At 38.4% G+C, this 21,119-nt stretch overlaps 1 protein-coding gene across 6 annotated transcripts in view; it reads right to left on the minus strand.

The window, feature by feature from the left end:
• SMYD3 (SET and MYND domain containing 3) overlaps positions 1–21,119 on the minus strand; it is a 424,609-nt gene that overhangs the window by 365,749 nt on the left and 37,741 nt on the right. For all 6 annotated transcript variants that reach the window (XM_072856508.1, XM_072856509.1, XM_072856505.1 and 3 more), the window contains exons 2-3: positions 8,126–8,189; positions 894–1,001 (exon numbers count right to left, since the gene is read on the minus strand). In XM_072856508.1, the coding sequence (XP_072712609.1) occupies positions 894–1,001; positions 8,126–8,189 (172 nt within the window). The remainder of the gene's footprint in view (positions 1–893; positions 1,002–8,125; positions 8,190–21,119) is intronic.

Below are 21,119 nucleotides of genomic sequence, written 5' to 3' on the forward strand. Positions count from 1 at the left end.
TTTTTTTTTTACTTCAGCAGCTTAACCTAAGTAATTTACTTTGGCCCTTCACACTATAATTGAAAGCAATTTATGAGGTTAGCAGTCTCAGATTTCATGTGACTAATTAATGTACACTATAGCTAGGTACATATTTGCCCTTTAAAAACAATCATGAACACACACTTCCCAACAATGCATAAATTAAGATATTAAATCATATTTTATCACCTCAAGACCACAGCAAATGCACATGTTTTTATCCAAGACAGACAGCATCATGGCAGGGTCAGCAAAAAAATGGGCAAATCCTTTTTGCTTTACAATCCCACACAGTCATAAGTTGCTTAACCTAACAGAAAATTTAGTCCACATAAATTAATCAAACTGTGGGAATGTCAAACACCCAGGACTTCCAAGAGAGTTTAGAAAAAAAAAAAAAGTAATTGAGATTAAGAGAACCCAACATTGAAAGCATGGCATTGTGCCCTCTAAAGGAAGGGCTAGCTAACAGTCTTTCTGTCCTTACCACTCATCCAGTTAAGGATGAATGAGGTTCCCAGTGAAGTTAATGGAAAAGCACCAATAACTTCAGTAGTATCGAAGAAAAAACAGTGTCCCTCTGTGCTTTCCTTCTAGGCACAAATAAGTTTAGAATGCTACCACATAGTCATAGGAAGAGAAAGTCAATAAACAGGTCCCTTGAGCTTAATTATGTCCATTTTAGTATCTCTTGATCCTTTCAGCATTTCTGCAAATTAATCAGTAACCTTGTAATGCAATATGCAGTCCAATTTTGTTCAGCAATCCCAGTCACTTCAGCTTTCTAGCTCTTAATTACATTAAAAATGTAGAGTGAAAAATAATTTATCTGCATCTGCTACACTAAATAAATCTAAAAGAATGTCACTTACTAGTTTAAAAACAATCCTGCCAGCAAGTCTGACAGAGTCTGGAGGAAAATTAGGCTCGATGCTCTTAAGACACCTGCATTCCTGCTTGTGGTCCAGCCAAGCTTCTTTCTATTAGGATTTTTTAAAAAGGAAGAGAAAAAGAACTGCATGTTATTTTACATAACATATATCCTATTTTTTTTAATCTATAGACACATATATTTTATATATATGGTTATTTATATTTATATATGCACACAAACACGCTCAGCCTTGCCATGGGCTGGACCTGGGGATACAGAACGACAACAACATCACAGCCATTGAGCTGGGCTGGGAGGAACAGCTGCAGAGGCAAAACAGCTTCAAAGGACGAGGAAGGGGACCTTTCTTGGGTCCTGATGTTCACTGACTCTTGCAGCCTCCAACACAGTAAACCTTGGATGCCAACTGCCAAAGAAACCGCAGCACACACGCTTTACTAGCATAGTCTAAGACTGCAGCTATAACATCAGTGCTGTGGAAAAGGACAGGCTGGGTTATCCACTCCAGCCAACCCCATCATGCCATTCCCTCCTCTAACGTAATTAATTATGTAACTGATACTATGGACACTGGAGCTACAGCAGTACAGGTTCAGGACACAACAGTATCACCATTATGCTACCCCAGAATTTAACTTTACCTTTAAGAAAACCTAAGAAAAACACAAACAAAAAACTGTATGGTCAAGTTCCCTGTCCAGTTCCTTGCCACTACAAACCTTACTTCAGTCTGCTTCACGCTACTGTCTGACAACATAGTTCATACCATACTTTTTCAAACATTGTATCAGATGCCTTTAATGCACAAAAAGAACATGTAAAGATAGAATGAAAACTGCATAGAAACCTAGAAGAAATACCTTCATTTTTTGTCCCATGTTCCTGCCATACAAATCATTTTCTTTACCTTTATGCGACTTGCTGTAAATAGCATCATCAGCTTAGTTCAAATTGATATCACCATTCCAGGTAGCTGAAATTTTTATTAGATAAATAAATGGGGTCCAATTCTCTTTTCATTGTGGCAAGAAGAGATGGAGCTGCATACTTCACAAGATTGGAGAGAACTAGAAGGAATGCTAAAATTTCCTCTACTTAGTTCTGCCAACACACACAACACTCTAGGCAAGTGTTCACTCAGCAATCAAGACCACAGAGGCCTTCAGAGTCTATCCGCTTTACCAAAATGCAGCTGCTCTAAAGCAATGGTCAAGTTTTCCATGCTGCAAAAACTGTCCCCAAAGATCGCTGAGCTGATAAGCCATTAATGCCCATGGCTGGAAGGACTGGTGATGACATTTTCACAGTTCAGACCAGGAATGGTCTCTGTAACCAAAATTTACCAAAACAGAAGACGGAACCAAAAATATTTTAGTTGCATGTGCTACCTGAACTTGCAATTTTTGTTTCATGGACCAATTTTATCAGAGTAGCAGACAAAGACTAACACTTCCATAGCAGAGAAGAGACAGGATGACAAGGTGAGGGGAAGCTGCTATATATTGAAATATGTCATTCCGCCCCCACCTCCCTTGTCCCCCCCTCCTGAAATCAGTGTGGAAGAGCAACAAGAATGAGTCTTCACCTAAAGAAACATGTTGGAAGAGATGGTCAATTTCTGATCACCTTTTTTTTTTTGCCTTCTGTCTGACAAGCTGAAAATTCTGTTTATAATTTAAAAAAACTCCAAGCCCATCTCATTAACATAGTACATATTTACACATTTTATTTATACATTCACAGTATATGTTTGAAGCCACCCAGTTATTTCAAATACTTTTAAAAAGCAAACTGAAAAAACAGGGCACAAAAAAAATTGCTACAATGACAAGAACTCAGAATAACCAAGGGCTTCTGAAGGTGACATTTTCTCATAGATATGCAGTAAGGAAAAAAAACCCGAACTCAGAAAAACAGCTTCTGTTAGGTAACTGCCACACAGAAAATGATAAAATGTCTAATATAAAGAAATTACATGTTCAGCAATAAAAAAAGAGGGAATGGCAGTGATATGTGCAAGTGCACTTCACACCTGTAGATGCTGACATGCTAGTTGTAAAGATTACAAAGGCTATCACATAATTTTTTCTTAAGCTGCATTTAAGTGGGGGAATTGTTTTAGGTAACTAGGTTTCAGCACCAGTAGCATTTTTTCTATTTCATTCAGGGTTTTTTTTCCCCCCTTTGGCTTCCACATAATAAATAAATTGGACTTTTTATTTCTTTCAGATACATGGGAGATTTGTGATTTCATTTCCTTTACCCATAACTCTACAAGGGGAAAAAATGACACCAAGAAGGTATTAATCCAAATACAGTTAGTGTCACATGCTGTCTGGCAAATAAAAGTTAAGTATCTAGTGCTGAATAGAATTATTCTTGTCTAGAAGAAACAAGGTCATGCTTGTAAATGTCCAGACATCATTCTGTGTAATATAATTATATTGGCATTTTTATCCCACTTAAACTAAAATTGTTCTTTGGAGTAAGCTGTCAAATTTTTTCCCTACATAAATGTTGCACAGAATTTTAAACACGCTAGAGGTGACATCAAAATGATTAATAGCTTACCCAACCTATAAAGCCCTAATGAGATGAAATATGCAGTACCACATAGCATCATATGCCACGTTTCTTTGAGATGCGTTCCCACGTGAGAAAACAGTTCAAACACATGCCTTTTGCAAAACAGCACTTCGGCCGAACCCAATGCCAAAGAGGAATTAGTCTGACTCCTCTGCAGAAGGAGTGCTGGAACGGGGACTGCCATTCACTTCCTCCCAACTGGCTGGGGAGAGGGGAAAAAGCTCCAAATGCATTAAGTATAATGAAATTCAACAATATTTCTTCTCACTACCAGTACAACAACGATACAAATTACAGAACAATATGAAACCAAGAAGATTTGTGACCCTGGAGAGACCTACTTTTAAGGTCGGTCTCTAACAATACTTATGGGTGGGCTTATATTAGTCCCACAGTTCTCCACGGGAGGTTTTCTTAACTCTGCATATCCTGGGTTTCACTGAAGGTTTTTATATCCCATATCCAGCATGAGGATAAATACTACAGTGCAGAGGTATGGACACCTGGTACAACCGTTCTCCCTCCCCACCAGGGAAGGTCTTCCAATTTTGCAACAGATTTTTTTCCCTTGTTAGAAATGAACGCTATCAGAAGGAGGCAAAGAAAGACAAGTAAACAGTGCAGGGCAGTACCCAGCCCTCCTCCTCTGGGCTTCACTATGCTTAGTAACTCAGAAAGAATATCCTTCCTTTTATCTCCTCCCAAATCATAGTCTCTCATTCAAGCTGAATGTATCCCAAGTGCAATTCCTCAGGCTTTACCCAAGTGAAAAGAGACAGCAACCACATGGCTTAGGAGATAGCGCAGCATATAGCTGTTTACTGCTGGCAGACTGAGAGTCCGCCCCCTCGAACCAGCACCACACAAACACCAATGCATCATTGGGTTTCACTGGGCAACCCAAGCCCAGGATCACCTCCTGCTGGCTCAGGGCATGGGCAAAGACCCCTTGCATCTGCCTGCAAGGTGTTGCATATTTTTAGCTGAGCTGTTTTGCCAATGTGCATCCATTCTTGCACAGACATATGCTATCCCTGTCTCCCAACGGTCCCTAACCCTACAGAAGATCCTAAACCAATGTTTATGAAATGAAGGCTTCCCTTGTCTCCTGTGCAGAATCAAAAAAATGGATGCCTCCTGCAGATTAGCATGCTAATGAAAAGCAGTTAAAGACTAGAGGTCATTAAAAAAAAAAAAATTCAAAGTGGGATATTTTTCCATTGGAAGGTTTTGATTTCTTAAAAGACATAATTTTTAGTTTCCAAAGGATCGTTCAAATTTTTACAGAATGTCTTTTTTTTTAAATTAAGTAATTTCAATAATGTTTGATAATGGCACATTCTGAATTCTTCCTGAAATGACTCTCCCATTTGTCAGGGAATATCATCTATATCACTGGTCTCCAATCTACGGGATGCACCAAATTAATTAACATTGCCAAGGGAGATCACAGCAGTCATTACGAGGAGCAGCAGACATGGTAACTCTATATTTTGAGGACACCCAGACAACATAACACTGCTAAAAGGCAGCTCCAGGTAATTAGGCATCAACACGTGGCAAAGGGGCTATGACAGAGAAGTGTCGAGGAGGGGCAAAAGTCAATGAGGTCCAACTGAAAAAACATTGAAAAGCAAAAGGTCTACATATACTTGATCCTGAAATCAGAATTCAGTTGAAAAATGTCAGCCCAAAGGATGTCTTGTGATAACTTCCAGTCCCACATTTCTAATATTTTTGAAGTAAATTAAAGTGTTAAAAGTGAAAGCAAACTGCTTCAACTGGCCTGAAAAAAAAAAAAAAAGGGAAATTTTGGAATTTGGCACAACTCACTTGAAATTTTCAATATTGACATTATGGAGATTTCTACAAACTAGAAATTCTAATTCCCATATAGTTTTGTTCAGGACTCCTGGCTCTGCCCACGTATCTCCTCAAAGGATAACAATTCTCACAGTAAGTTCCAAAAAGGGAAAGATCTTTCAAAAGACTATTTCTTCTCCTACAGGTTAGCCTGAAGACAGTTTTTCTTAACCACCTGACATTTTAAATTAAATGAAGATTTTTACAAGATATTTGCAGCTTTAAAAATGGCTCATTTTGGTACATCCTAACATAGAAATCCCCTGCTACATTTATTTTGAAGTTTCCTTCACAAAGTCCACCTTTATACTAAACATAGTTCAGCTGATCAGATTAATCTCTTTTTTTGTCATTTTTACATTAATTCTGATTTCATTTAATGTATTAACCAGAATACTCCAGAAAAATGACAGTTGTTAAGCCTAAGCTAAGTGTTTTGAGTTGTAGGATTCATTTAACACACATCAAAAAATAATCAAATCATTCTGCAACTAAGTGTAAATTGTAAATCCAACCGCACAATTTGCATTTCAAAGTTATCTGTATTTATAAAACTAAGATAGTCTGTTCTGCCAATATTCACTTTTTTAAATGTGCAAACTACAATTTCATTCAATACCCTGCTGTTTATTTTGTTCAGCAGTTAGTTCAATTACAAGTGCACGTATTAATGAATTGCACTAAAGCTACAGAAGCTAAGTAGAACACAAAGCCTTTGGCTTGGTCAAGGAGAGCTTTGCTAACGGCTGCTATAAAATCAGAACTGCACAGTAGTTTAGCTAGCTTATCAAAAGAAATATGAATTAGAGGACAGTCCTCAAAAGCAAAGAGACCTGGCTGGTCTCAGTTTTATCTGGATCATCTGCCCTGAGTCGTCAACCCCAATAAATTCACTGTTTTGACTAGAAAACAACATTTTTTTAGTTATTCCTAATTGCTACCTAATATCACAGGATATTATATAATATTAATTCAATATTAATTTACTGCTGTCAACAGTTCAAGATATTATGTAACAGTAAATACACAGCATTTTAAGTGCAGATTACTTTTAGCAGCAGTAGCCTGTCTCACTGAAATCAATACCTACAACTGTGGATGGCTTCAAGCACATGAACCCTAGAGCTGGAAGCACAAAGCAAAGATACTCAAGATGGCTTCATGCTATCCACTGCAAATCCTTGAAGTTCACGTAGTTGTTTTCCCCAAGGAGGAAGACCCATTTCCTACCTTCATTGCTACTACACCAAAGCTGGAACAGGGTATTGTATTACACCTTGAATTTGATTTGCCAGCACAGTCTCATTTCACATTAGAGACTTGCCAATAGAAGCTTTACCAATTACTCTCCCAGCAGATATTTGTTTTAAACTTACCTTAAAAATACTCTGGTCTTTTATATTCTTCACAGTCATATTTTCCTTATGATCTCCCACAATAAATCTACCTTTGGCATTATTATTGATGCTACAGTAAGTGCCTAATGTACATTGCACACATTTGCCATGCAATGAATCAAAATGACATATCTTCCTCCTTTCTCCCTCCATATGTTTTAATTCCAAAAAGGAGGGGTTTCTGGCATGTTGAGAACACTGCAGATTATACTAAGGCAGAATTGTTTATAGAAGCACATGATTGAATATCAAGGACTTAACTTTAAAAGTTAAATTCATATACATTTAACAGAGTATCACTACTATTCCGTTTTGACTATTAGTTGGTTTCTTCATTTTTCTCTATTTAGAAAAACAAACAGAAATCACAACGCAAAGCAAAGAGGAATAATTTAAAAATTCAAGGGTTCTGTAAGGTGACCCTCACAGGTTGAAGCTCAGGTGCCTGGTTCTCTTCTGTGTTAGACCTTACACAGTCATTTACCCTTGCATATCCACACAGTACCACATCCTGCCTACTTCTGCGCACGTGCTTAAGTGACAATACAAGCCAAATATAAAAGCTAAGGTTTTACGTTTGAACACCTTTAAGAACTGTTTCATAGGGTAGAATCACAGGATAATTCAGGTTGGAAGGGATCTACAGAGATCTCTAGTTGCAGAGCAGGGTCAGCTTTGGGGCCAGATCCAGCTCAGAGCTTTATTCAGTGGGGTCTCGAAACCCTCCAAGCATGCAGATGACACAAACAACCTGGCCAGCCTGTTCCACCTTGGCCAGCCTGTTCCACCTCTTGGCTGTCCTGAGGGTGAACCAGCTTTTCCTTATATCCCATGTGAACCTCTCTTCTTTCAACTTAAGCCTGTTGTCCCTTGTCCTCTTGCCATACACCACTGTGAAGAGCCTGGCTCCATCTTCTTCATACCCTCCTCAGAGATGCAGTTTTGCCCAAGGCCTTCTCTTCGCTACACATTCTTGACCCTTATTTCCTCTTAAATGGAATATATACTTTGCCATGATAAAAATTACTCTTGAAATACAAATTGTTTTACTGCAAAATTGAGTTAGAGCCCTCAGTCTACAACCACCAAAGCTGAAGAATTATTCCGCCCCCTCTAATCAAGCACAGCCAAACACCACGTTTCAGCTTAGTTAGTCTATTGCACTGATTATAATCTTATATTTGTAACTATAAAAATACTCAACTAAAACAAGGCGGGGTGTTTACACACTCTGTCCATAACTACAAATGAGAAATTGCAGTGTGGAGGTATGACAATGTGCAAAATGCATGGAGACCCTGTAAATAAAGTGTTCAAATGTCTATTTTATTCAACCCTATATAGTTGTTATTTTTCATCTTACCTGACAAGATTTACCACAGTATTTCGCAACCTTGCACTGAGAGCATCTGTGCAGATGTTCATTTCTGTTTAGAAAAAAAAAGAAAATCAGTTATAAATGCAAATAGATCTTTGTATTTATCCTTCTTACATAACTAGCAATTTTTAAATATTCCAAGGCAAGAAAAATATCTGAAAAACAAGAGTAGTCTAAACTCTTGAGTAGTCTGTTACACAAGAAGAAATGGTGCATGGTTCAAAGCTATACTCACAATCCTTTACTCATGTGACTCAGCACCTCTGGGGCCACTTTGGATCAACAGTAAAGATACCAAATGTGCTTTTTTTTTTTTTTTTGCCATATAGCTATAACCCCAAGGAGTTTGATTTTGTAGACAACATCATAATTAGAGCTGTGCAATACAGCTAGTTAATCTATTTATCATCTGTCTTGAGTCTTGTCTTAAGCAAGCATCATTATCTGTCTTAAGCAAGACCTTGCTGTCAACCTGCAGTTGTGACATCAAGTTATAACTTTATAACAGAGTCTGAGGTTGACATGTCAGCAGAAATTTCCATCTTAAGAAAACACTTCTGACTGGTGGACAGTGAGACCAAAATAAAAATTCATTTAGGGGGAAAAAAAGTAAAAATCTAGTGAAATCTAGGAGGAGCTTCCAGAGCTCCCAGAGCTATACGTCACAATCTAAGGTTAAAAGCACCTCCTGACTCTAATACCATTTCCTGATGCTGTCTTAGTTTACAGTTGTATGAGTTAAGAAAACATCACTGAAGTTCTGTAAATTTTCAGACACTAAGGAAATATTAAAAGTGAAAGCACACACAGAGCAAATCTTACACCTCAAATACGCAAGTTCAAGTAAAGAGGCTTCCTTCAGATGAGTAGAAACAAGACATAGATGCTCCCCTCCCCTCTTATTTTCCTGTAGAAAATACTGAACATGTTGCATTATTCTGGTAACACTTGGTGGTTTTCACTTTGATCTCTTAACATGCAAAGTTATTTACATGCTTTATGGGCATTCATTAGGCTGGGAAAACAGTTTTGTTGTTAAAACTGAAGGCAGGAGAGTTACATTACAGATACAATTAACTGCACTGTATGGACTGCATAATCTTTATCACTTCCCCTCAGACTTACTCATGGCCACCCCTCTGACCTTAACCAAGCACAGCACCTGACTGGGTGCCACTGGTAACTTGCGAGCTGCATGCAGCTGAACGCAGCTCAGGGACACCCAAGAAACTGTCACCATGAGCTGCTACTCAGTACCCACTTCTCCATGGCAAGGAAGGAGGTATGTGTCAGTCACACCATCCTCCTCCTCAAAAGGCTATTTTAGTAATGCAATCTTTGCGTTGCTATAGTGCTTTACATTTAGCTGCCTCAAATCTTATTATACAGATTAATTCAGCCTTCCAATTTAGTTGGGAGATAACTAAGCATCTAACACAGCCCATTTCGAACTGAAAGGGCAAGTTCAAATGATCAAATGAAGGACCTTTCTCTGCGAGGTTCCCAGTGTCTGCACATTGGTAGTAGGTGTGCTGTTCTCACTCGCACACCCAACTGATGCGACTAAAACAAGGTGTAATTCTCTGTCTCTGCTGACATCAAAAGAAAACTCCTCTGCTGTCATCAGTAATCTAGAGGCTGCATACCATATACTCAGACTCCCAGCTCAACTGCTTTATGATATGACCTTTCTTCTTCTACTTACACAACTCAGTTGTCCCCATATTTTTATTTCTATGGGTGACTTCAAAATGGTAGAACATTCTCCAAAGGCCACGTCCAAAAAAGACAGCACCAATGTGCCCACAAACGTCAATCTAGAACTTCTGGATGAGGAATTTAGCCCACTGATTTCAGCCATGACACCAAAACTATCAAGACTAGAGGAAGAAATACCATGGAGCATCCTCTAGCACAAACCAATCGCTCCTTTCCCCTAAGTCCCACAAGTGGAAAAGGTATTTTACTAATATATCAAAGTATTACTATGTTTGAATTATTAAAAATAACAGCTTATGCACTATCTTAGGACTCTCATAAGCATTTGGGGAGTTGAGATAGCTGCATTGGTCAAAGATTAAAAGGAGCATTATGTACAGATCATTACAATCAAGTAACAATCTTTTCATTTCTACTGCAGAAAAAAGTCATTGTTTTGTTGAACAATATTTTGTAGGCATTCCTACTAACTACCAGGAGAAAAATAAATTAGAAATATTTCAGATGTAAGCGCATGTTTTGCTAATGCCACCTTTACCCTCCTACCTGCAAAGCCAGCCCTGGAGACTGAAAAAACTAGCAACTGTTGGATTCCCATAAACAGAATCTAAAAATCTTGTACATGCACAATAGGTTTTTGCTATTAAGGTGCAATGCCTGAGGACGATACAGACTTAGAAACAAGTGTGAAATCTTCACTTTGCCAGCCAGGGAGAGCTGCTTCATTTTCAAGGTTGAGCAATGACAAAACTTTAACCAGCCTATGATAGAGGAGCATATATTTCTCATTCTAGATTAGAAGCTCATGTTAGAGTAATTTTGGGAAAACATACACTTCAGTGGAATAATTACTGTAGACAACAAAAAAGAAACAGAAATGCTGTTTGGACCTGCTCACTGGTTTGGATATCAGAAGCAGTCCAGGTATAAATACATGCTCATAAACTACGCATACAAATTCTTCCCCACCAAGACAAGTTTTGACATGTCTTTTAATATTAAGCAGCATGTTGTATCAAGGACCTAAAAGAATAATTTATAAGAAATCCACACCTTCTTTCTAGACATTTCACAATTAACAGGATAGATTAAAACTTTTCTGAAGCTAGACCTTTCAAATTACTGAAAGAAGACACTCCAAGAACTTTAACTTGTTTAGCTATCGCTTTATTACCTTTCGAGTCTGCCAGTGAACAATTCACATCACAGGCAACGTTACCACTAAAAATCTGCCTACTAACCTAGAACCAAAAAAGAAAGCCAAGCACCCAGAACTTTGGTTTGCTGTTCAGCTCCCCACATGCACGGCCACAGCCCTCGAGACCATCACTCTGCAGCGTGTCCCTGTTGCTCTTTACAGGTCTGTTCTAAATGGCTGTACAGAACAACAGAGAGATCACGAAGGAGCTTTCGGCCTCTCTTTTTCTAGATACCTCCTTTGCATTCAATATTCTACATCCATGCTACCAGTCTCTATCAAACTTCTCTTCATCGTTATATACTATTATCTAAATGAGTGCTCACCCTACTGCAGAATGACTGAGCAAAACCGTTTTCAAGGCAGACTTTTTTTGTTCTAAATGCTATTCATCAAAACACAGTAATGACTTAGGACTTTGATAACAGAGCATTTGTAACTTTAGTCCCATACACATTAAAGTACCAAAAAGTCTCCGCAGCAACAAGTAAAACAGATTCCCAAAGCAGAGTAATTATAACTTTCTGGAGCCAGAATTTAAATGAATGAATGCCCATAACTATCAGAAAAGTCTCTCCTACAGATTTCACGTTCTTCCATCAGAAGACTAGATCCGACAACCTCAATAATACTGCAAGCATACGTTGCCTTGGTATAACTCTTGGTATTTTTCCAAGAGATGCCAGGATTTACTGGAATCATTGGTGTTAAGTCACCAACGCTTATTCATTCTTTCTTTTGTAAAACAATTAGTGGACCTGTTGACATAAAGCACCAAACTCCTTCAGCACCCACTGAAGTTTTGATACTTCACAGGATTATTTCCGTCATATCCTTGTCCCCAAGGGTTAACGATGCTGCAGTAACAAATGCATACACACACAAAAATCTAAGGACCATCACTCAAAACTTGGATTTTTGCCAAACTGACACTACCAGCCAGATTATTTGAATAAGGTGACTCCCTGCTGGCACCGTATAATGAATGAACTATCCATTCATCTTTTGGGGTTTCTTTGAACGACAAGCAGATGTAGAATGCCTGTTACACAGCTGAATAGTAAAGCTACTGATGAAATCGTTGCTTTTTCTTCCAATTCTCTCCTCCCTCTTGGACTAAAAAAATTCCTTTAGATTTATAGCATCTATGAATCTTGCTACATGACATTTTAAACGTAAAACAGCATGATCTAAAGCACTTAATCGGAACATAAAGAACTCAAGAATAAGATTCATGTATTCATATAGACAGGATTCATGTATTTTAGAACATTTTAAAAAGTGAGACAATTTGCCTAGTTTATTCCTGTCCTTCTTAATCTTTTATTAATGTTATAGGCTTTACTGAAACAATTTTAAAGTCACTGTCAACTACTCCCATGCATTTCTCAGTACCTGCAAACATCATCTGGAGATAGTATCAGGTTACTTACAAGGTATCTACTGCATCTTGCCTAATGTGACTATTTTCATGGATGAGAAAATGCACAGAATTTGATCTAATGCATTCAGTAATATTTTAATGTCTGAGAAAGTTTCTGCTGCAATAGAAAAGAAAGATGTAGCAATTGAACCACAACCTCTTATGAAACAGCAAGCACAAGTGAGGATCTTAGCCAGGACTAAAAAAAATCCACAAGAATAAAGTAAGCAGGGGTTGTCACTTGTCCTCTAGCATGGTGTTACGGGCAGGTGAAGAATCTTTACCCTGAGGAATCTGGATATTACTAATTCTTTTTATCATTATTGCCTACAAACACCATTCATAGAATAATTCCCAGTGTGTACTGAGAAAGCAAATAAACCCGAACATATAGGTGGGTGGGGGAAGTCCCAAGGGATTGATATGGACAGGAGACAAAAGAAAACCGATGAGATAGGGAAAGAACTAGTAAGACAGTTCCACTGGAAGTGGTACACACGCTCCCCAGCAAAAGAACTTTTTTTCTTTTGGCTTTTTTTTAAATTCCTTTTTGTTAAAGATACGAGAAGACTAGAGCACTGTAAGGAGGGGATGACGATGAGCGGTGAGGCAGCTGGGTCTATAGGAAGCTGTTCCCAAGTATGAGTGGCAGCACGGGAGACAGCCTGAAAACGCATGGCTAAAATCCTAAGAAGAACGTGCCAAGTCTGAATCACAGAGTGAAGAGGTTGATGAGGGTTTGCCTGGACTGTCAGGTCCTATCAGAGCCACAGCAGTGCTCTCACAACATACAAAACATGTGCCCTTTTAAAAACATCCCAAAATACTTCTGTTTGCCAGGAAAGGGCCTAATATAATTTTAAAAACCACAACAAAACCCAACCAAATACAATTAAACTACTTAATTTATAATGAAAATGCATCTACACTTCTCTGCTGATTGCAGGCACTTGACTTTCAGCCCTACTCACAAGATAAGTGTCAGATATAACAGAGCATTTGATTACCAGACTGAGCTCAACACTCCTTCCTATGCAGTTTATTCACACTTCTGTTTCTGCCACAGCTTGCAGGACAAAAAGGGCAATCTCACACAAATCCCCTACTGCATTTTTGTTGTTGAAACTGTTTTTCAGTTAATAACCCAGCCCTATAATACATGTAACAAAAGAGCGGCTCGTTCAGACACGTCATGTTGAACTAATTTCCTGAACAAATTCTTAGACCTTTGCGATTCAGTCGAACATGTCAAGTGCATAAAGTCTACTTTGATTTTCTCAAGTGTGTGCATTTCAGACCTGTCACAAAGTGAAAGCAATCAATACCCACAATAAGTAAACACGTCATTCATGGTTTTACTAATATGCTTCTGTCTTCTAATAATAAAAATAAAGATGCGAATAACAAACAGCCATTTTAAATTTGGTAGATCTGACAGCAGAGGGGTTATGTTAAATGCAATTACAACTTTCTTTCCTCACCTCTCTCCCAGCAGAATAACACAGTGTAGTGGCACAGTTGGTCCCCAGCTGTTACCCTGCTGCTGGCCCACATGGGCACCAGGCATTGCTGGTGCGGGGGCATCTCCAGCATACCAAAAGCCGCAGCACGGCTCTGGGGACAAGGACAAAGAGTGCTGGGAGCCGAGCGGCAACAACCCCAGAGGCATATGCCTCTGCAACATCCCAAATCCAAGCCTTTGGCAAGCAACAACCCTCCGCAGCCAGTGAGCCATGCCCACAGCAGGGGTTCCCAGCCCCTCCAGTGTCCTGGGTGGTGACTTGGGGCAGCTCAGCAGGCTCAGGGCTTTCCCGCTCCTCCCCTGCCAGGGCCCTGGACCCACTCTGCAATTGCGCATCAGCTGGCAGAGAAGCCATCCTCCATGCGCCCCATGGCCCATGGCCTCTGAAATAAGGCCGCCGGGTTTTTCTGCCCTAAGGTTATTCCGTACACTGCTCTCGGGTCCCACGTAACCCATTGGGTCCAGGCAAACAAGAGTATAACAGGTAAGAAGCCTTTGAAATCTATGTCCCTAAAAGTCATACAAAAATCTCCCATATTCACCACTTGCACACTTCGTTGTGTTGAGTAAGTATATGAATTAATCTTTTTTAACCTAAGAGCAGCACTAGGGAGAAGTAGCTTTCTGAGAGGTAGCAAATATGACAAATATTTAGAGTTAAAAGATAGTAACTACAGCTAACCATCAATAATCTGAGTCACTTATTCAAGCAAGAACTGAGACCTTTCATATAAGAAAAACACACCTACTTTATTTCCAAATATCATCTACTTTATACCTGAACATACTACAGAAGTGGTATTGCATTCTCCAGGTTAAAAAAAAAAAAAAAAAATATATATATATATGAAAAACATGAATAACCAAAGCACCTGGCCTGTGATGAAAGTTTAGTTAAGGCATTTGCACTCCCAAGCACATCACCTAACACCACAAACAAAAATACAGGTTATTCAGGATGACTTCCCATAACTTAAGTCCTGGCTTCTGAAGTCTCACGTGCCACCCTGGATGCCCACATTCACTGCTGTTTTCCGTAATTCTTGTTACTCCCAGCCATATATTTAACACCCTGAAACATTTCCAGAGACATTCTATAAGGAAAAAACAGAATCCAAATGGATGAGGGGAGAGAGAGGATCCTTCTGCTTAGAATGGGCGTCAGTTCTGTTCAGATTTTACCAATACCATTTTTTATTTGGTTTTAAAATATATACTGAATAGGTAATGAACATGCTGGGTCATACAACTTCAGCAGACAGGAGGTTTTGGATGGTATTTTTTGCCTGGTTTTGTGTTAAGTATTATCTCCCATAATTTTTTTCTGCACCTTGATTTTTCTTATGCAGAATACCTGGTCTGAAAATTGTGAAAAACATTTTCTAAATAAAACCTTGTTGTGATCTACAGTCATTTCTTCATTCTAGTATAATCTTTTCTGACAATTTACATTGGATTTTTAACTTTCTTCTTTTGGGGGTTGCAAGAGCCAGAATCAAGGCTGGAAAAACAATAAAAAGACATCCAAAGGGTATATTTTCATTTGCTCCTATGTAGAAGCTAGTCTTTGTGTTCATGCAGTGACAGCAGCATTTCAAAACTCTGAGAAGAAAATATTTATTTTTCAAAACTTCTTTGCACTATTTTGAAAAAGACTGGATTTTTAAAAATAAGCAACACTCACAGAATGGTGCAAGATTCTTCGCTGAAACTGAAAAGTCATCTAGAGCCAAAGAGATGATTGTCCTTTGGTTAAACTGACACCCCCCTGCCGTTAATTTTCTGAAAATAGAGCCACTAGAAGTACAGTATTTATTCTGATGCAACCAAGAACAGAATTATACACCTCTCCATTAAGCTGGTAACTGATAAAAAGCTTCAGATGCAGTGCTTTCCAACAAAATTAGTGAAGGACCTTGTAAGAAAAAATACCTAACAACATAGCCCTCAAACAGGCAGGAAATTTAATCTTACCTTTGAATTCTACTTCTTTGTTCAATATTTACCTCTGATCCTAACCTATGCAAGGAACTACAAGAAAATCTCTCTACTGAAAACCAAGAAAAGACTTCAGAAGTAATTCCAGTAGTACAAGGTCCTTTAACTGAAAATGTTGTTCAGGACAAGCACTCAGCGTCTCTCAAAACAGTCCCTTTTTGTTCTAGAAAACAGACTAGTTTTAGAATAAAATACCTTTTACATTTTTCTATATATGTATATATGTACACACACATAGTGTGTATATACACACACACACACACACTTTATCAACATGCACAATGAATAAAACAAATGCCATCACAACAGAAATCAATAGTTGTGTGAAAATACTGTAATTACCCTCACAGCTACTCCCCACTGAGAGCACTGAAGCAGAAACACAGCAAAATTTGGCTTCCAGAGCACGAGGTAACTACTACAAATTGTCTCCTACACCTACTTGCCCTGCAAAGCTACTTTGACACAATTTCCCTCAAATCAAGGCCATCTCCAGTGTTTGCCTGCAGTCGGCATGCCAACATGCCTCCAGCAATTTCAGGCTTAAACAGATTAATTTCAGTCACACAGCACACTCATTCCACCTTGGGATTTTAATCAAAGAAGAAAGCCAAATACTGAGGAAAACTAAGATTATATTTCACAATATGAAAAGGTCGTATCTGTAACTTAGAAATATGTAAAAAAAGCTACATGCAATATTTTAAAACGCTCATTTCTGGAACGTGTGGCTACAATCCAATGAAGCCAAGTATAACAAAACATCCCATCTTTCACTTTTCCCTATAAAAATGATAAGTGCGTTGTTCATTAATCTGCTGTACGTCCAAGTATTTTTTTGACCTGTAAATCAACATTCCACAAAAAGAAAGGTGTTACTGTAAAATATCATACTGCTGTAAGTATTTACCTCCTGAATCATATGGATCTATGATTTTCAGTGAAATATAAACCCCTCTGACCCTCTCAGAGAGGAATATTTTTATAAGCTTTTTTCTTTCTTAGCTCTTTTACCTTCTTGACCATATTCATACTTTTAGGATACCCATTTTTAGAGGTCCTGCAATGCTTATTTACTTGCTTTTCTGCTTCCAAATATGAACAGTTACACCCTAAAGTCCTTTCATTCCCTATGGAACACATTTGGAAAGTGCTGAACAAAAAATAAAATATTTCAGGCGATGAAACTGGACAGACATACCAATACAGCCAGTCTCAAAATAAATTGTGGTCCATTTTGTCTCATATATTTAGAATTGGGTAAGGATGTACATCAAGTTAACCCCTCATTTTCACCTGCTTAGCCCTTATGTTCAGATCACACCCAAGTTGATACAAATGCACGTGACTGGAACAGGATAGTCAGTTCTCCTTACTTATAAGCTGAAGAACCCACAATGCTAGAAAACAGGAGTGAAATGCAGGGGGGAAAAAAAAAAAAGTATTTCTGTCAGATAGTAGAGAGGGCTGATGACACAGAAAAACAGCATATACTGGCACAGAGTCCAGAGAAACATCTTGTTTCCCCTTTGCTCAGGTGTAATCTGATATTGTGAGGTCTTGCAAGATATCTGAGGTGTTCTTGTCATTAACTGGACACTCATAAAATCCCGCTGAAGACTGTTGCATTAGAAGAACGTGAAAATGTTCTTGACATCAGTAACTCCGCTTTCCGCCTCCAGCCAGCCCTCCAGAGCAGGATGGCTTTCTGCTGTACTTGTTCCTCTTGGGATACACTTTAAATGCATATAAGTTTCCCTAAGACAAAAGCATTTCTGATACAGAGTCTAATCTTCACCTCTTAGAAACACAGATTATTTCTGACAGCACTACTGTTTATTCTCCTAAACTATTCTACACAATTGCAAGGCATTGGGGAAACCTGAAGAAAGATCACTTTTAGCAGATCTACAAACATCTGTAATAAATTTATAAATATCTGCCTAACCAGTTCTCTCTCAGTCTAGCTGGATGGACAGTCTTTTAAAATTACCATTAACACACACCTTCCAACTTTTTTTTAAACATCTATTTTTCTTCAAATCTTCTGTAGTTCATCAGTTCTTTTTTTGTCATTTCGTTATCTGCAGCCTCGCAGGCATTTTGGTTTTCTTGCCACTGTTCATATTTTTTCCCCAATTTTCTCCGTGTTTCAACAACTTTCCTGTTTGGGAATCTCTTTCCCCTTTTCTAGATTACAAAGGCCTTGGTTATATGCTCAGAGAAGTCTCAGTTCCTTCCCCATCAGCCCCAAAACATTTTTATCTGCCAATAATTTCTGTCCAAGAATGAAACAAAACATAGCTTCGAAATACCTGAAAAGAGTGGACTTTATCATAAAGTACAGTGCCAAATACCCTTACTGAATGATGATTTTTCATTTTACACTCCTTATGGCAATTTTTATTTCACATTAGGGTGATCACATTCAAGCAACTTGATCTGAGAACATTTTACAAATTTTCTTCCTATCAAGTGCTTAGATAAAATCCCTTATGTTACATATCTCAATTCTCTCTCCAACAGCTTCTGGATGTCAATACAGAAGGGACATCTTCTCTTCTGTCTCCCTCCTTTACATGTCACCGAAAGGTGGATTTTGTGGGTCCCACTCTAAAGCTTAATTTTGGAGATGTTCACCAGTAAGAATGAAGGTATTTCATATTAGCACTGGGACAGTGATGCTACATAGAAATTATTCAGAAAATGCAGAATATATATATTTTAAATATTTACTATTGATTTCTATAAGGCAGTTAAAGTCAAATTGTTATTTTTATTACATCTGCTTTGCACTATTAGTGATGGAAAGCAAGGTCTTCAAGCAGGACTTGAAGCAGGATCTTCAAGCACATAATAACTAGAAGTTGAAGTTAAACCTTAAAACTGCCCTAAAGTCCATTTAAAATGCCAGATTGACTGAAAGAAATCTTCCTATAAAAAACGTAGTCACTAAACTTTTCACATCCCAAACCATAAAGTCCTAGAGCTGAAAGATTCATTGGAGCCTCCATCTTGTTCTCAAAGATCTTTGTAAGGTTATTCCATGCTTCAGTTAACCTGTTTGTACTGAAACTCCTGCTAACGTCCCCAAACTCGGCCTCAACCACTGTGGGCACGGTGCCTATGGGAAAGCACGAGCAGTGCACGGTGCTGCCCAAGAAAGCAGTAAGCACCCGGGCATCTAACATAGCAAAGGTCCACGCTGCTACGTGGCTAGCAGAACACCACCCAAACAGTGGAAAGCAAATGAGGGTATGTGAGCTAGTAAGCACTCCCGTAGCTACGTGTGCAGTGAAGACACAAGTTGCTTTCAAGGCCTCTGCTAAATATTCCACTGTAATGAGCACAGAAACACCAAGGCTGGACTGTGTAACAATATTTGTTCACCTCTTGCTTGCTTCCACCCCCACTTCATTTGGTGTCAATGCCCCTACAGAAGCAGGATGAGGTCCTGAATCCATTTCTTGCTCAATTCTCTAAATCTAAAGAGAGTCACAGCCAATGTGGAGCTAGCCAAGATGCTGCTACTACTGATCTGAGAAAGCCTGTGCAGGACTGGAGTCTTCCCACTCCAAAATAAACAGCCAAGGAAAGCCATAAATCAGTTCCACCTCACATAATACTTACTCTCGGTACTCTGGTGACATCTGATGGCTAAAAGCGTAATAGATGTTTCTTCAATTTCAAAGATTAGTCACCCAATTTTCCCTTTTCCATTTATTAGAAAAGCAAAAAAAGTCAAAAGAAATGCCTCTATAACTATAGTAATACCTATATATTTTCAGAAAAAAGGTAATTATACTTTAACAGCTGAGAGCGCTAGGGTTAATTTGCCTTAGTCCACTTCCCACCCATTCTACAGATCAGTTAGTAAATAAGCAAAACCTATACACCCTTCACCATTTCCAAGTTTGTCCATTTCCAACAGAAAGGTCTTTAAAAACAAATTGGCCCAATTCAGAAGTGTATTTTAGAACCCTGTATCATCACCAGCTTCAGAACAAGCTTTCCTGCTGACTGATTAACAGTTTGACCAGGAAGGCATCTAACCCTGGCAGTAACCCTGAAAATTTCAGTAGCACTAAATGACGTGCTTGAAGATATGCACATGCTTAGGCATGCCTGCAAATGGCAGCCCTCTCTCACAAACTAGTTCTGTTATTAGTACTGCTACATTTCTAACTGTAGTCAATACCTTCATAAAAGATACTTATTCCAACTAAGGAAGCGTCCAAATAATGTAGTGTCTCCCAGAAACTACTCTTTATTTTAGAGAGGGAGGACATAATAATTGCAAAAAAAATTTTTAATAAATCCTGTTGGAAATGTAAAAATGGAGATAAAAAGTGGGTAGCTTTCAGAATTCAAATAACTCGAACTAATTTTGTTCAATCTTAAATTTTTAATAAAAGATCCCATGTATTTTTAAATTAAGCCTTCTCCATTTCTAGCTCAGTTTATTACACAACATAACAATGATGTTGCATTAACGTGAGAAATAACCAAGTGCTTTTTAAAAATCTGAAGCTATTATTTTCATTAATAGAATCAATTTCTTAATTAGGTCATGGGAATTTCAACATACAATGTGCTTCCTCACACTTAGCTACTGGTTCTCATTTTTTTCTTACAACAACATTCCATAGTGAATATTGAAAGGAGGAGCTGCCAAGCCATAATATCTGTCATAAGATGAGAGATTGTCATCTACCTTCCTGCTGACTTGTCCCAATCACAATGCATCAGTGCGCATACTTCCATTTCAAAAATCGCCACTGGTATTGAAGAAGCTTCAAAGAGGCATAGACACTGCAAGGAGGTCTGAACTCATATGGAGAAACACAAATTGATATGGATTGGCCATGGATTTTGCTCAATTATCTAGTTAAAATTGTTTTTTATGTTCCAGAAAATACTACTTTTACATCAGTGTAAGTCCTCAGTTAAATCTCATTTTCTCCAAGGCCAAGAAACGTGGGCCTTTAATCATCATACTGTAGCTTCAGCGATGGGTCATGAGTGAAATCAGATTATTTGTTTCAGTTCAACAACCATGGAATGAGACTTTGCAGAGCACAGTACAAGAAAATGAGAAATATGTTATTCCTTATTTGCA

This window comes from Ciconia boyciana, chromosome 3 (genome assembly GCF_034638445.1).
Source record: "Ciconia boyciana chromosome 3, ASM3463844v1, whole genome shotgun sequence".
In the NCBI taxonomy this organism is placed as follows: Eukaryota; Metazoa; Chordata; class Aves; order Ciconiiformes; family Ciconiidae; genus Ciconia; species Ciconia boyciana.